The following is a 17,491-nucleotide window of genomic DNA, read 5'->3' as shown; positions in this document are numbered from 1 at the left end:
AAGGAATAAGGTCCTATAAGAATTCACTTTTCAGATGAAAAAAATACTCAACAGGTGGAAAACATCTAGAGAAAACTAGTTTTTTTAATTACAGTAAAATGCACTTAACATAATATTTACCATTTTATTTTTTATCATTTAATTCAATTTATTTATTTAGAGAGAGAGCACACGAGAGAGACAGAGAGAGAGTGCACACATGCACAAGCAGGGGAGGGGCAGAGAGAGAATCCCAAGCAGGTTCCACACTGTCAGCACAGAGCCCGACATGGGGCTCGATCCCACGAACTGGTGCGACCACGACCTAAGCTGAAATCAACAGCCAGACACTCAACCAACTGAGCCACCCAGGTGTCCAAAAATTTACCATTTTAAAATAAACAATAGAGAAAAGATTTTAAACTAAAAGAAAATTCATTTTTCATAGCATTTATAATACTGGCTCATCTTTATGTTTATATTTATGGATTGCCCACCATTAGAAAAGATGGCATTGGGGCACCTGGTTGGCTCAGTCAGTTGAGCGTCCAACTCTTCACTTCAGCTCAAGTCATGATCCCAGAATCGTGGGATCAAGCCCTACATCTGCACTGGGCATGGAGTCTGATTGGGATTCTCCCTCTTCCTCTGCCCCTCTCCCTCGATCTCTCACTCTCTCTCTCTCTAAAATTTAAAAAAAAAAAATTTTTTTTAATGTACCTATTTAAAAAAAGGTGGGGTGCCTGGGTGGCTCAACTTCGGCTCAGGTGATGATCTCACGGTTTATGGACTTGAGCCCCGCATCAGGCTCTGTGCTGACAGCTCGGAGCCTGGAGCCGGCTTCGGATTCTGTGTGTCTCTCTCTCTCTCTGCCCCTCCCCCACTCACACTCTGTCTTTCTCCCTCTCTCAAAAATAAACAAACATTTAAAAAAATATTAGAAAAAAAAGATGGCACTTTTTTTTTTACCCCTCATTCTAAGAAAATCCAAGAAACATCCCTTCTGCACATTTTTATTAATCCTGAATATGGGGGCATCTGAGTGGCTCAGTCGGTTAAGGGTCCGACTCCTGATTTTGGCTCAGGTCATGATCTTACAATTCATGGGTTCAGGCCCCATGTTGGGCTCTGCAGTGACAGCATGGAGCCTGCTTGGGATTCTCCCTCTCCCTCCCTCTCTGCCCCTCCCCCCCCACATGCACGTGCTCTCTCTTTCTCTCTCTCTCTCTTTCTCTCAAAAGAAATAAATAAACTTAAAAAAAAAAAAAAAGCCTGCATATGCCTTTCAAACCACACAAGGAGGCAGGCTCACTTCTGGGCGAGGCCTGGCAGCTTCACACAGGGGAGTCATGTCAGTGGGAGGAAGAATGTGGCTTCTCGAGTGTTCTGGACCTACTCTTCTGCTTGCAAGACAAAGTGATATTGTGGTGTCTGTGCAAAACCCTCTCTACACAATGAAATAGAAATAAAAGATAGTGTCGATTTTATTTGTGCAGGCAGGGGACACATTTCCCTTCTCCTGCAAGGATCAGCAGGAAATGTAGGAACTGGCTAAGGCAAGGCCATCTGGACAGCCTACAAAGCAAGCCACAGGATTAGAGCCCAGCCCATGCCTGGTTTCTATTATTACTTCCAAAGATAAATAAGTGGCCAGCAAATCAAGATGGGCTTGGTCATGCTTTTGGCCTTAACACGAAATTTTTCTACAGGTATCAGCCACAAAAAGTGCTTGTTTCTTGTATTGAAGCAGATTGCTTTTTAACTGTTTTGAATCTTTGCATTTCTAAAACATCTTGGTTTTACCTTTCTTTTATAATAGTCCCAAGGTTTTTGACTGTATAGGAACCACCAATAACAATCAACCATTTCTAAAATACGCTACCATTGACTAGGGGTACTTTGACTAGGGCTACTTTTAAATCTAATAATAGCTTGCGAAAGAACTAAATTATATTCTTAGTTTTCAACAGTATTGGCAGATATGTAAAATTAATGTCAGGGAACATGAGTTAGCACTGAAAAACTGGACAAATTTTAGGGGCACCTGGGTGGTTCAGTTGGTTAAGTGAACGACTTCTGCTTAGGTCATGATCTCACAGTTCGTGAGTTTGAGCCCGGTGTCGGGCTCTGTGCCGACAGCTCAGAGCCTGGAGCCTGCTTCAGATTTCGTGTCTCCCTCTCTCTCTGCCCCTCCCCAGCTCTTGCTCTGTCTCTCTCTCTCAAAAATAAACATTAAAAAAAAAAAACTACACAAATATTAAAAGGAAAATCCATAGGTGGATCAGTATTTTTTCTGTGTTTGAATGTCAATCCCTTTAAACATTTTTTAAAATTTATTTTGAAAGAGAGAGAGAGTGAACAAGCACAAGCAGGGAAGGGACAGTGAGAGAGAATCCCAGGCAGGCTTCCCACGGCTAGTGCAAAGCCTGATGCAAGGCTCGATCCTACAAACCGTGAGACCAGAACCTGAGCTGAAATCAGGAGTCGGACACTCAAACTACTGAGCCACCCGAGGGCCCCCTAAACACTTTTTTTTCCCTTTATTTGTGGCTATGCTGAAACCAAGTTAAGCACTGGCAAATATTTGCTGAGCACCTATCATGTGGCGGGCACTGGGGTGAACGCGCGCGTGCGGAAGTAATCGGAACTGTGCTTCAGTGAACTTGCAACACACAGTCATTGGTTGGTAGCTGGTTGTTCTGTTCTGTCATGTGACTACAGTTTGCAGAGAGAAGTCCAAGCACAGCCCTGTTTGCAGACAGCAAGACAAAGTACTCAAGTCAAAGGAGGAGGGCGTAGGCGTGAATGAATTCCTTGAGGTCTTGAAAACTGAATCATGACCTGACTTCCAATTATGTTTTAAAATGCAAAAGCAGCTGTTCTTGAATACTACGTGGTATTACATGCTGCAGCAATTGTAATATTTCTTAAAAAGAATGAAAGGGCCTGAATTCTTGGAAAAAAAAAAATACCAGCCTCACTGTCTACTCAACCAGCCCAACGGGGATCTCTGGTCAGAATGCTCGAGGGCAGATTTCCCTCCACACAAGCACCGCCAGCCACCTGCCGTCTCACCACTGACATCTCTAACGTCTCACCACTGACATCTCTAACGACGGCAGAGAGGAGGGAGGCATGGGGACGGCAAGCCCTCAGGAAGATCAGAAAAGTCTGAGGTCAAGAGGAAAGCAAGCATGCTCACGGAGAGCATGTCTCTAGGTGTTTGCTCCTCAAAGTGTGGTTCATGGACTGAACCATCAACATCGCCTGGACCACTGACTGGTCATCACCTGGGTTGACAGCAGCACCTGGAAGCTTGTTAAAATGCAGACCCCGGGCCCCACCATACCTACAGAATTAGAATCTGCATTTTAACAGAGATTCATATGTCCATTACAAATGTGAAAAATAAGACATCAAAGTGACCCTGAAAGATTTGGAACGGATTGGTGAAATTCATCAGCAGGAGATAACCCCTCCTAGGATCTCCAGGAAAGGAGAATTGACTACTTAGTGAGGTATATGAAGACGTCCAAAGGAAGACTGTGTTAGGCGAAGAGGGAGTCAGCAAACAAAAGAATGAGAACCAGCAAAACAACGTTTAGTCCGTGTGTGTGTAAAGAGCTCAAAGTATTTAGAGATACGAGAAAGATCTCGTTGTTCTGTGATGCAGCATCGTTTCATCAGGCTTAAGGGAATGTTCTCTTAAAAAACGGACAGAGGGGTGCCTGGGCAGCTCAGTCGGTGAATGTCAGACTCCGGCTCAGGTCACGATCTAGCAGTTTGCGGGTTTGAGCCCCGCATCGGGCTCTGTGCTGACAGCTCAGAGCCTGGAGCCGGCTTCGGATTCTGTGTCTCCCTCTCTCTCCGCCCCTTCCCTGCTTGCACTCTGTCTCTCTCTATCTCTGAACAATAAATAAACATTAAAAAAATTTTTTTAAAGAGAGAATGAGGGAGAGAGAGAGGGAGGGAGAATGAGGAAGAGAGGGAGAGAGAGAAGGGAGAGAGAGCATCCAACTTCCTTTATTAAGAATCATTTGGAACAAATAGTTTGACTTCTATTTGCCTTGACTTAGGGAAACGAGGAGAAGCAGAGATGTTTCTACTTAAGGCACTTACTCATTCCAATGGCTACAAAAGATTATCTCCAAAAAGAAATGAATAATGCGGCAATCAATGTACACATCTGAATTGCGTGGGTTTAGGGAAAATCCCTTATAACGAATGATCTTGAGCCAGAAACTAAGAACATCCAGCTGCTGTCTGAGGGCCAAGCCCTCGACCGTGATGACTCAAAAGAGGCTCAGTCCACACTTGTAAAAATCAAAGACTAAAATTAGAATTAAGGAATGATGACAATATAGGCCACACATTGCGTCTCTCCAATTTCCTGTATTATTCTGTCCAGAACAAGTATCTCTCGTCAGTCACAATACCCCTTCTCTGCTAAGCCCAGACTTGACCTGGGGGCCTCCCCAGCTGGACGCTACGAGCAGCCCGCACATCACCTAGCTTCATCAAGCCATCGGAGACCTGTCTGCCATCCCTGACAGGAGGTCCTCCCGGCTGTAAACTTCTGCCATTCTAGTACAAACGTCCGACCCCAGTAAGCCCAACCTCTTGGGGGTACTTGAAGAGTCACAATTTGGTCGTTACAGAATGTCTTCATCACTAAACATCAACCCGCATGGACTCCCAGAGTCACTATATACCCCTTGCCCTCTCGGCACATATATACACTTCCTTCCCTCCTCGAGACAACTGTAAAAAAATTAATAATGATGATGATAAGGCCTCAGGATTCCATTCTGAAGCATCCCTAACATTTCTTTTTTTTTTTATTTTTTTTTCAACGTTTTTATTTATTTTTGGGACAGAGAGAGACAGAGCATGAACGGTGGAGGGGCAGAGAGAGAGGGAGACACAGAATCGGAAACAGGCTCCAGGCTCCGAGCCATCAGCCCAGAGCCCGATGCGGGGCTCGAACTCACGGACCGCGAGATCGTGACCTGGCTGAAGTCGGACACTTAACCAACTGCGCCACCTAGGCGCCCCCCTAACATTTCTTAAAGAAACATCTAATGTGTTTCTAATAAAAACTACTTTTTACATATGGGAAGAAAATCTGCCTAAATCAAATGTCTCAACAGCAGCACTATTGATATTTGGGGCTTGATAATTCTTTTTTTTTTTAAGTTTTTGTTTTATTTTGGTTTTTTTTTTAAGTGTTTATTTATTTTTGAGAGAGAGAGAGCATGAGTGGGGTAGGGGCAGAGAGAGAGGAGGAAGGACAGAGGATTCAAAGCAGACTCCGTGCTGACAGCAGTGAGCCCAGCACAGGGCTCGAACTCATGAACCCTGAGATCATGACCTCAGCTGAAGTCAGATGCTCAACTGACAGAGCCACCCAGGCACCCCATTGGGCTGGATAATTCACTGTTGGGGGTAGAGGGGCTGTACTGTTCATTTTAGGATGTTGGACAGCATTCCTGGCTTCCATCCACTAGATAACAGAAGCAACCCCCTAGGTTATAACAGCCAAAATTGTGCCCAAACACAGCATTCTTCACAAAGCTAGAACAAGCAATCCTAAAATTTGTATGGAACCACAAAAGACCCCGAATAGCCAAAGTAATATTGAAGAAGAAAACCAAAACAAGAGGCATCACAATCCCAGACTTTAGCCTCTACTACAAAGCTATAATCATCAAGACAGTATGGTATTGGCACAAAAACAGACACATAGACCAATGGAATAAAAAAGAGATCCCAGAATCGGACCCACAAATGTATGGCCAACTAATCTTTGACAAAGCAGGAAAGAACATCCAATGGAAAAAAGACAGCCTCTTTAACAAATGGTGCTGGGAGAGGTGGACAGCAACATGCAGAAGAATGAAACTAGACCACTTTCTTACCCCATTCACAAAAATAAACTCAAAATGGATGAAAGAACCTGAATGTGAGACAGGAAAGCATCAAAACCCTAGAGGAGAAAGCAGGAAAAAACCTCTCTGACCTCAGCCACAGCAATTTCTTACTCAACACATCTCCAAAGGCAAGGGAATTAAAAGCAAAAACGAACTATTGGGACCTCATCAAGATAAAAAGCTTCTGCACTGCAAGGGAAACAATCAACAAAACTAAAAGGCAACCGACGGAATGGGAAAAGGTAATTGCAAATGACATATTGGATAAAGGGCTAGTATCCAAAATTTATAAAGAACTCAGCAAACTCCACACCTGAAAAACAAATAATCCAGTGAAGAAATGGGCAGAAGACATGAATAGACACTTTTCTAAAGAAGACATCCGGATGGCTAACAGACACATGAAAAGATGCTCAACGTCACTCCTCATCAGGGAAATAGAAATCAAAACCACACTGAGATATCACCTCACACCAGTCAGAGTGGCTAAAATGAACAGATCGGGAGACTATAGATGCTGGCGAGGATGTGGAGAAACGGGAACCCTCTTGCACTGTTGGTGGGAATGCACACTGGTGCAGCCACTCTGGAAAACAGTGTGGAGGTTCCTCAAAAAATTAAAAATAGATCTACCCTATGACCCAGGAATAGCACTGCTAGGAATTTACCCAGGGGATACAGGAGTGCTGATGCATAGGGGCCCTTGTACCCCAACGTTTATAGCAGCACTTTCAACAATAGCCAAATTATGGAAAGAGCCTAAACGTCCATCAACTGATGAATGGATAAAGAAGATGTGGTTTATATATACAATGGAATACTACTTGGCAATGAGAAAGAATGAAATCTAGCCATTTGTAGCAACATGGATGGAACTGGAGGGTATTATGCTAAGTGAAATAAGTCAGGCAGAGAAAGACAGATATCATATGTTTTCACCCATATGTGGATCCTGAGAAACATAACAGAGAACCATGGGGGAGGGGATGGGGAAAAAAAAAGTTACAGAGGCAGAGGGAGGCAAACCATAGGAGACTCTTAAATACTGAGAACAAACTGAGGGTTGATAGGGGGTAGGGGAGAGGGGAAAGTGGGTGATGGGCATTGAGGAGGGCACCTGTTGGGATGAGCACTGGGTGTTGTATGGAAACCGACTTGACAATAAATTATATTTAATATAAAAAAAATTGTGCCCAAACATTGCCAAATGTCCTCCCTCCTTCCCTCCATTGCAAACTACTGACCTAAATGATTATAATAATTCTCTTAGTGAGATGAGACTATGGATGATTTTGCCCCTTTTTTCCCTATATTTTCTAAATCTTCTCTAATGAATGTATATTGTTTCTATGATAAAAATAAGCTAGGGATGGGGCTCCTGTGTGGCTCAGTTGGTTAAGTTCAGGTCATGGTCTCATGGTTCATGAGTTCAAGCCCCACATCAGGCTCCACACTGACAGTGCGGAGCCTGCTTGGGATTCTCTCTCTCCTCTCTCTGCCTCTCTGCTGCTTGCTCTCTCTCTCTCTCAAAAAATACAAAAATTTAAAAAAAAAAGTTTTTTTTAAATAAACTAGTGACTTTCCACTTTTAACAAAGAAGTATCATTAGCTCCACAGATATCTCAAGTTGACCCTTGAGTAAGTGCCAATGTGTGTGGTTCATACAGTTGAAAAATTCAGTTCAGTCCCTAAAAATACTATCTGCCTTACAGACACCTTAAATTAAACTTCTCTTCAATGTGTAAAAGACACTTAAAAAAAAGGGACTCTAGAGAAGAAAGCAGGAATTGAGGCCTCTAATTATTCAAAAAGGAACATCTAAACCCTTCTTCAGCATGGACAATTAGTGGGGCATTAGAAAGACATGTCAAGTAAAATAAAAAGTATTTACCTGAAACATTCCACATGTACACTTTAGTCAGAAAAATACTTGCATTGTAGGGAAAAAAAAAAATAGTAAGGCACACTTACTTCATCTTTGAGAATTGCCATGCACACATACAGGCCGTATTTTTAAAAACGTCAAAATCAGAAGATTAAAATATCTGAATGTAAAAATACGCATGACTTCATCTTCTTGGCTGTTAGGCTAGGATTTTTCTGAAACTTATTATTACCATGAATTTTATTACTAACTATTTTAATTCAGTCTGGCAAGGCCCTGTCTACCAGGAAGAAACAGGTTCTCCATGACCAATTCACCGTCTATGACCCTCAGGACACGGATGACCCTTTTCTCCACCTAGAACCCGCCCCCCCCTCACCCAAACACAGACAAAGCATCTTCTGGTCTCCTCTGCTTACCCGGGGTGCTGCCAGAGGTTCACATGTCTTCTGCTCTCAGGGAGAAGCTCCCTTTTGTTAAGCGGGGTGATACCAACCGCGGCTTCCAGAATAGCCATGTATTTCTTGTACCTCATCTTGTCTCTCTCAGTACAAGGTCATGTCAATTTCGGGCACCGTTCAGCTGAAGCAAATGAAGTAATCTTTGCACTACCTGATGCCCCTGTGCTTCTACATGTTCCGTGTACCCCTACCGCGAGCTATTAAACTCTAGAGTGCAGGCTGAGGCCAAGCCACAAATAAATAAAAAAAGAAAGGGCTCGTTCGGATTTCCCTGCAACGTCAGTATTATATAAGGCTAAAGAATTTTGACTAAAGCACTAACGAAAATGACTTGCAGGACAACCGTGGTTCTAAACACAGCAATCTAACGTACACTCCCCAATTAATCCGCACATAAATCTTTGAGGCCGCTAATCCTTCAAGTACTAATGGCACAGGAGGTGATTTATCTCAAGGTCTGGAAATAATTGGTCCAAAAAACCCGCGTGGCCTCTGGATGAACTAAAATCAGAAGCTGATTTGCTCCTTCTACAAATACCTCTCTTCAAAAGGCTGCGCTTTGACAAGTAAGGAGCTCCGGTTGTCATTTTAGAGCACACATTTCCAAAGGCTATAAACTCTTTGCTTGAGTCAATAGCAAAGATTAGTTAATAGAAAAACAATTCTGTTTGGGTGGTTGTTGTTGTTTTTAAATATCTTTTTTTTTTTAACGTTTATTTATTTTTGAGACAGAGAGAGACAGAGCATGAACGGGGGAGGGTCAGAGAGAGGGAGACACAGAATCTGAAACAGGCTCCAGGCTCTGAGCTGTCAGCACAGAGCCCCAGTCGGGGCTCGAACTCACAGACCGAGACATCATGACCTGCCGAAGTCGGCCGCTTAACCAACTGAGCCACCCAGGCACCCCTTTAAATATCTTTTTAAATACCTCTATAACGCAACACAGGCGAGCTCTCATAGTGTGAAAGTATATTGTCTGGATATGCTCAGACCCTGTCCCATCCTTGTAGTTGTAAATGTCTCCCCTCAGCTCGGAGGGCCTTTCTAGCCCTCTTTCCACGGGTTAAAGGTGGGATGTCCATAACAGTAGCCCTCCTAATGAGTCATGGTAGGCATGGGCCAGTCTTCCCTGGGATGAAAATATGACATTCAGAAAGAAACGCCCCTTTCCTGTCGGAGCTGCTGACCAGGGGAGACGGGACACCAGGACTGTCGGCACTCGTGTTCCCAGCCACAGTGCGAGGGCTCATCGAGTGCACTTAGGAAGAGCTGTATCAACAGAGATGCGATGAGATCATCTGAGCTTCTGGACCCAGCCACGTCTAAGGCCACGATCATCCCGGGAGATCCCAGTTACACTTTTATCCAAGCTAATAGATTGACTTTTGTGAAATTTAGTTTTAGTTGCATTTCTGTCACTCTGAAAAAGTTCTGACTTAGCCACCTCCCTGACTTCTTCAAGCTATATTTTTCCCAGTGAATATGCTCTAGCAGCTGGGCTGTTCCTTGTCTAAACAGACTCCTATATAAAAGGGAAGCAAAACAGAGGGAGGCATTATGTGTTAATCCTGATTAACCTAGATATCCATAGTGAGTAAGTATCCCAAACTCTACCCCCTCCCCCTAAATCTTGAACCTTTCTTCTACAGATTCTCTCCCCAACAGCAAGTTTCTTAGTTTTTGTTTTTGTTTTTGTTTTTAACCTGAATGGCCTAAATCAGTAGTCTCCAAAGCAGGGTGTACACATCAAAAATCTTTGGGGTGGAGGGGCACCTGGGTGGCTCAGTCGGTTAAGCATCCAACTCTTGGTTTAGGCTTCGGTCATGATCTCACGGTTTGTGAGTTCGAGCTCCACATCAGGTTCTGCACTGACAGTGCAGAGACTGCTTGGGATTCTCTCTCTCCCTCTTTCTCTGCCCCTCCCCTACTTTCTCGCTCTCTGTCTCTCTCTCACAAATAAATAAATAAACTTATAAAAAAAATCTTTGGGGTGTGGAAAGAAAATATTAAACCATCTATTTCCTTTTTTCTCTTATCTGTTAAAAATTTGGTTTGAGTGTTTATTTTTAGATAGTCATAATACTTTAAGAACTAATTTGTTTTATTTTTTTTTAAGTTTATTTATTCGTTTTTTTTTTTTTTGTTTTTTTTGTTTTTTTTATTTTTGAGACAGAGAGAGACAGAGCATGAACGGGGGAGGGGCAGAGAGAGAGGGAGACACAGAACTGGAAGCAGGCTCCAGGCTCTGAGCCATCAGCCCAGAGCCCGACGCGGGGCTCAAACTCACGGGCCGCGAGATCGTGACCTGGCTGAAGTCGGACGCTTAACCGACTGCGCCACCCAGGCGCCCCAAGTTTATTTATTCTTGAGAGAGAGAGCAGCAGGAGAAGCAGAGAGAGACGGAGGGAGAGAATCCCAAGCAGGCTCTGCACTGTCAGCAGGGAGTGTGGTCCACACAGGGCTCAATCTCACAAACCATGAAATCATGAGCTGAGACGAATCAAGAGTCAGACGCTTAACCCACTGAGCCACCAAGGCACCCTGAGAACTAATATATTTTAAGTTACATTAAAATATGCCATTTAGAAATTACTGTGTACTCATATATATTGTAGGGTGTCCTTTAAAATGTGATAGGGGTGTGTGAGCCAAAAAGTCAGTGACTTATATAAGCCTTCAACAGCTCTTGAGGCCTCAGTTTCCCATTTACAAGATGAGAGGCCCAAACACAGGAATGCAGTTACCTTTCCACATCAACAACAAAAAACTAAGAACTCCCGCTTCACTTGGCCTGGTCATACAATTAATATAATCTAACCACTACAGAGTGGTGACAACAAGGGATAAACCCTCTTGGTCTTGGGATATCTCATTTCCAGGGTGTTCATGAATATTACTCCCACTGGCGGTTCTGTAAACAATTAGTACCAGTTAGTCACAGGAATTCTTTTATGGGCTGAACGTGGTTTGCTACAGCTGCCGCGGCTGAGAAAAGCTACAATACAGCCCTCATTTAATAATACAGGAAGAGGTAATTATACTTACACAACAGTCTTTGTTCTGACAAATTGTATTTCTAATGACGCGTGATAAAACTTACTACGCTGCCCTCTCAAAGTAAGAAATGAAACCTGAGCTTAACAACAGCGACGAAAAATCAAGTTAAACTTGCTACCCGGTGGAAGCTGTTTTACTTGGGTGAAAGTGACACGAAACTTCATAAACGGCACGTTTTGTTTAAAGTTTCGTTTTCTGCAGGAATTTTTTACGCATTTAACATACAGCTCTTAGGAAGTGATTCTAATCTATGATGACCTCATGAAAAACTCAAATTGGGTCTTTCATGAGGAAAAGAATTCTGCCTTAGCAAATAATTACGAAAGAATTTGCTTTCCTTCCATAAATGAGAATGTTCAGTTTTATCATTTATTTATTTATCCATTTAAAAAAATTGTCATCTTGGGAATGCAAGCTGCTGCAGCCACTCTGGAAAACAGTATGGAGGTTCCTCAAAAAACTAAAAATAGAACTAACCTACTACCCAGCAATTGCACTACTAGGCATTTACCCAAGGGATACAGGTGTGCTGTTTCGAAGGGACACATGCACCCCCATGTTTATAGCAGCACTATCCACAACAGCCAAAGTATGGAAAGAGCCCAAATGTCCCTCGATGGATGAATGGATAAAGATGATGTGGTATATATTTACAATGGAGTATTACTCTGCAATCAAAAAGAATGAAATCTTGCCATTTGCAACTACGTGAATGGAACTGGAGGGTATTAGGCTAAGTGAAATTAGTCAGAGAAAGACACAAATCATATGACTTCACTCATATGAGGACTTTAAGAGACAAAACAGATGAACATAAGGGAAGGAAAACAAAAATAATATAAAAACAGGGAGGGGGACAAAACAGAAGAGACTCATAAATATGGAGAACAAACTGAGGGTTACTGGAGGGGTTGTGGGAGGGGGGGATGGGCTAAATGGGTAAGGGGCATTAAGGAATCTACTCCTGAAATCATTGTTGCACTATATGCTAAACTAATCTGAATGTAAAATTTTAAAAATAAAAAATTAAAAATAAATGAATAAGTAAATAAATGTCATCTTTGTGTGAACACCTTCATAATGGACAATAACACAGAAAGCACAAATGTAGCCAAAATACCCCATCCAGATGTGTACTTTATATCATTTTCTTTATAAATCTGGAAATTCTTTAGAAATATGGATTTATTTAGTTGATTCCCTTAGAGTTCTAGAAACTCTTACAACTACAGCTGTCTGCTTAAAAATCACTTACCTATTTAAAAAATGACTTTATGTCTACGTCTACATGATCCAAAAAGAGCTTTTAAGTCACGATAATCAAGGATACTTGAATCTGAATGATTAAAGTTGAACATAAAAATACACAGATTGGACTGACGTTCCCTTTGAACTGGTTATTTCTACTTTATTTCTGCCAGAGGAAAACCAGGGGACATCCTTCTTCACTGGGTGTTTTAACTGTTTCGTTAGAAGTATAAAAATGGAAATGAACTGATGCCCCAAATGGGCTGTTTTATAGGGTGTGGTCTCCTTTTCAGGGAGCTGGAAAAAGCCTTTGCTAAAATAGAAGAGTCAGGGAAACAGCTATTTTTCTTTTTTTTTTTTCCTAAGCTTTACTGCAAATAAACCATATGACTTTATGCAAGTCATATTTTCTGTCCCCTTAATGTCTTCATATTATCTACATCTACACACACACACACACACACACACACACACACACACACACACATCTACATATTTGCTACTCAGCTGACTTACCAGAACACTAAGAAAAACAGGCCACAGGATGTACAAGAATTACCAAAGAGTTCGAGATTAGTTGTGGCTCCCCTAGATTCACCCGCCTCTACCCAAACCAGCCTGTCCTCTTCACAGCCATCTTCAGAATGCACTCGCTACTGAGTTTATTTAAACTATCACCTTCAACTGGATGCCACCAGATCTGTCCTTCTCATCCTGTCCTTCCACCCAAACCGATATCTGAAATAGCGCCCCCGCCCGGCCCGAGGCCTCCTCTTGCATCCCCCTCCCTTTTCTATTTCTTGCATTGCCCCCTCCCGGTTCGCCTGGCGTGAGAAGCCATCCTCCCAGCGTCCCATGGTGCCCACGTATACCAGCCCCAGAGAGCTGCGTTTCAACGGGAAGGCTTGATCTGAATCCCACCTCTGCTGTTTAACACCTTGAGATCTCTAACAAGTTGCAAGACCCTTCTGAACCTATTTCATCACCTGTAAAACTGGAATGAGATCGCAATACAGGGGTGCATTCAATGCGTATCATCTCGTCCCTCCCTCCCTTTCACCCCTGACATCTGTCCTTTTTCCTCTCCCAAAGACCTCTTCAAGAAACCTTCCTCTATCCTCATTTCTCTGCAGGCAAGAACAAGGTGCACTTACAAACTTCTGGCCCTCCCTTGCAGCTGTAACTTCCTTCAACACACAGTGAAAGAGAAAAGCCCAAGGCTGAGTGGTTTTGTAGGCTGCAAAACAGGCCGGCTGAAGGTAACAAGAACCCAGGGGCTGGAGTGAGTGATGGAAATCGTGAAAAAGAGAACAGAGGGTCTTGGGGCTCAGCTCGGGTGGTACCCACCAACTAGGGAAGTTCTCCCTTACAATTATTCCCAGCTTTTTAGCCTCTGCTACTTAACAATGAATAGCCAACATTAAAATCACTTAATGAACTATTGCTCCCAAATAACGCACATATGCAATAATTCATGGATTCCTCATTCCAAAGAAACAAACTTTCCACTCCGCACGCACGTGTGGGAAATCTGTTCCCTGTTGTTTTTGGTAGAAACCGTGTTCATGTTACGTTTCTAATCTGATCCTAGAGTTGTAGGATTCTGGCAGCTCTCTTGCCTGGGAGCAGATGAGGGAGAAGGCATTGCACAAAATTTAGAACACCGCAGGAAATGACTTAAGTCAAGAGGGGCTTGGCCATTAGGCAGGTTAAGGGGATATTAAGTCACTTCTGCTCTGCGATTTCAGGAAAGGGACGGAGTCCCTGGAACTTGGTAGGGACGGCACCAGCTCTGAAGTGTTGACAGACAGCAGTCGGCTGCCAGAAACTAGAAAGAGGAGTGCACACAATCCCACGGTTCCCCTGCGGACACACCCCTCCACTCCCTAGCACGAACTGGGGCGCCACGGTGCCCCGGGACTGAAGTACAGCTCCACCTCTAATTAGCTCTGTGATCTTGGTCAAGTCATTTAGTGTCTCACTGCCTCAGTTTTGTCATCTGTAAATAGGGTTAATAATACCACTGACCTCACAGGGTGGTTTTAAAAACGAAATCGGTCATTACGTGTCAAGCATTCAGCACATGTAACGTGCACCCCGCAGTAAACGCCATGCACGTGTGTGTTGTTCTCTCTTCCTTGCTAACTAGTTGCAGCTTCATTTCTTCCAGAAAGCTCTCTTTGGTGGAACACCCCCCCACACACACACACACCAGACCGGGGTAAACGCTCCTTCTTCTCATCTCTCAAATATTTTCTGCTTCAATCTATTCATACTGGAACCACGATAAATTTAAACGATGTGTTTAGGCAAGTACAGAGGACAGGATGGGTCCTCTCGGCCATGGAACGGAATTAAGTAAAAGAAAGGAGTCGTGGCAGTTGAGGGGGCTGACTTCCCATGGGCCCGCACCTGGCCCTGGCCCTCTCCCGGGTTGTCAGACACAGGTTGGGTTCCAGGCAGAGTCCTGCTCAGTGGTCAGGGCTGTGGCTGAGCTGGATGCAGAGCCTCAGAGTGGGGCCCACGGAGGAGCTTTGTCCAGTCCCGAAGCTCTAATCATAGTGAACCCGGCAGACGCTGCTGAGTGTGAACCTGATAATGTGAGCCTCAGGCTCGCTCTCCCGGGATATCGGTGGGAGAAGGCGGACTGTGCTGTGATGGCTGCTTTGTTAGCCATTAGTTCACTTGGCTTCAGGCAGAATTTCTTATTCTTCCTGTATTAGTTTGCTAGGGCTCCCGTGACAAAGTACCACACACCAGGGAGCTCACCCAACAGAAATCGTACAATTTATTTCTTATCTCCTAGTTCTGGAGGCTGGAAGTGCAAGACCAAGGTGTTGATAGGGTTGGTTCCTTCTTTTTTTTTAAAAAAAGAAATGCATTTATTATTTTTGAGACAGAGGGTGAGTGGGGGAGGGGCAGAGAGAGAGGAGGACAGAGGATCCGAAGCAGGCTCTGCGCTGACAGCAGACAGCCAGATGCAGGGCTCAAACTCAGGAACTGTGAGATCACGACCTGAGCGGAATTTGGAAGTTGGAGCTTCAACTGACTGAGCCATCCAGGCACCCGAGGCCTGGTTCCTGCTGAGGGCCATGAGGCAGGGCTCTCTCCTTGACTTACAGATGGCTGTCTTCTCCCTGTGTCTTTATATGATCTTCCCTCTGTACATGTCTGTGTCCAAACTTCCTCTTCTTATAAAGGACACCAGTCATATTGGATTAGGGCCCACCGTAATGCCCTCATTTTAACTTGATCACTTCTGTAAAGACCCTATCTCCAAATAAGGTCACATCCTGAAGTACTAGGAGTTAGGACTCCAACATATGAATTTGGGGGGAGGTTGGGGGGAATACAGTTCAACTCATAACGCTGCCTACAGTGAAAAAAAAAAAAATGTCAAGCTCTCATGAAGTTTTGCCCTGTGATGGAAAAAGACAAGAGCCCAGAAGTACCCAATGGCCTGGACACATCCAGCCTGTGATTTGGTCCAGCAGTGGCCTCACAGCAAACCAGCTAGGAAAAAAAAAAAAAATACTCCATGTTCAAAAGGAACCAATGTCTAATACTTTGAAAATGAGCCGGTCTCTGGAAGCAGAAGCCGGATCCATAGAAACACGAGTTCAAGAAGCTAAATCGCACTTAAAACTATTATGCGCAGCTGACCAAGACTGGGGATGTGCAGACAGCACTCTGTCCGAGTGGGGGGGCGGGGGGTGGTCAGAGCAACGGTCTGCTGGAGCTGCTGGAACCCTCACTCACTCAAGGTCAGCTTCTCTTGTGGAAGAGAACAGGGTGGTAAGGTGGAATCAGGAGATGGAGACTATGTTCACAAAAAGGCACGGAGATCCAGGAGGAAACTGACCGATGTTCCAGAATCAAGCATGTATCTGACCACCTGAGATGGAGAGAAAAATCAAGCTACACCCACACTGTGGCGGAAGAGAATGAGCAAAGCAGACTGGACAGGTCACCTTAAGGAAGCCAGACTGAGCAAGCCTGAACTGAAAGGTGGTCCAAATCCCTCAGGAGACGAAATGAAGAAGAAATGCATCTTGGTGGGTTATGACCTGTGGGGGCAGAGCCAGCGGACGAACGGTCTGAAGCAAATGACAAGACGGGTGGAGAATTCAAAGAGCTGGAGCTCTACAGAAAGACAGTCAAAGACCCTGAAAACCTGGAAAGACCCTTTCTTCTCAGAACCAGATTCTGTCCCTTGAAAAAAGAGCTCGTGATCCTTGGTTGAGAGTGGGGGAGGCTGGTTCAAGACAGGAGGTTGCAGACCTGAGACAAAGAATAACCAAAAAGGCAACAAAACTCGAGCCACGTCAATTCAGGAAGGTAGGAATACTATGGCCCCCTTTGACGCATTGGAAACTAAGGCTCAGAGTTGAGAAACCTGCCCTAGGTCACACGGCGCCCAAGTGGCAGAGTCAATATTCCAGGCCAGGTCTGACCCGTCCCTACTCGGTTCTAGAGCCTTCTAGAGTGGATCCCCATGCACCTGACAATCGGGACAGAGCATTTGCTCCCTGGTCCCTGGATCCCTGGGTGCCTGGTTCCACTGAAACGGGAGGGTGTCACCCCCTACCCTGAGACCCTTCCCTGGCTGCACACTTTGCCCTTCCCTCTCCTTCCTCTTTGCCAATGTGCTCTTTCCAGGGGATCTCAATGTGGAGTTTGTGGGAATAAAACATCCTCTTCTTTCTCCTTCTCCAGTAAGCCCCACCCCCACCATCACCAAGGTGGCTCCCCACCAAGGTCACTGTCCTCCCAATCCTCCCCTTCAGGGGTTGCGTTTTCCCTGAGGCGCCTCATCCAGAAAACAGAAGTGAGTTACCTCCTGGGTTCACTAAGCTTCCATGTGCCCCTAATATCCAGGATCCTGAAACACCTCGAGATTTCTAAGTCATTTTGTTTAAAATTTCCCTATA

At 44.3% G+C, this 17,491-nt stretch overlaps 1 protein-coding gene across 3 annotated transcripts in view; it reads right to left on the bottom strand.

Annotated features, from left to right (window-relative positions):
- TJP2 (tight junction protein 2) overlaps window positions 1-17,491 on the bottom strand; it is a 129,970-nt gene that overhangs the window by 99,899 nt on the left and 12,580 nt on the right. Inside the window, exon 1 of one of the 3 annotated variants that reach the window (XM_019815742.3) lies at window positions 8,214-8,604. The exons of 1 other annotated variant lie outside the window; for it this stretch is intronic. In XM_019815742.3, coding sequence (XP_019671301.1) covers window positions 8,214-8,329 — 116 coding nt within the window. In that variant the 5' untranslated portion in view covers window positions 8,330-8,604. Of the gene's footprint in view, window positions 1-8,213; window positions 8,605-17,491 lie in introns of those variants that run through there. One more of the 3 variants, XM_006939079.5, reaches the window with a different exon arrangement.

The sequence above is a fragment of the Felis catus genome, chromosome D4 (assembly GCF_018350175.1).
Source record: "Felis catus isolate Fca126 chromosome D4, F.catus_Fca126_mat1.0, whole genome shotgun sequence".
NCBI classification, from domain to species: Eukaryota; Metazoa; Chordata; class Mammalia; order Carnivora; family Felidae; genus Felis; species Felis catus.
The sequence above is the reverse complement of the archived record's forward strand: the minus strand, read 5'-3'. Positions and strand labels throughout refer to the sequence as shown.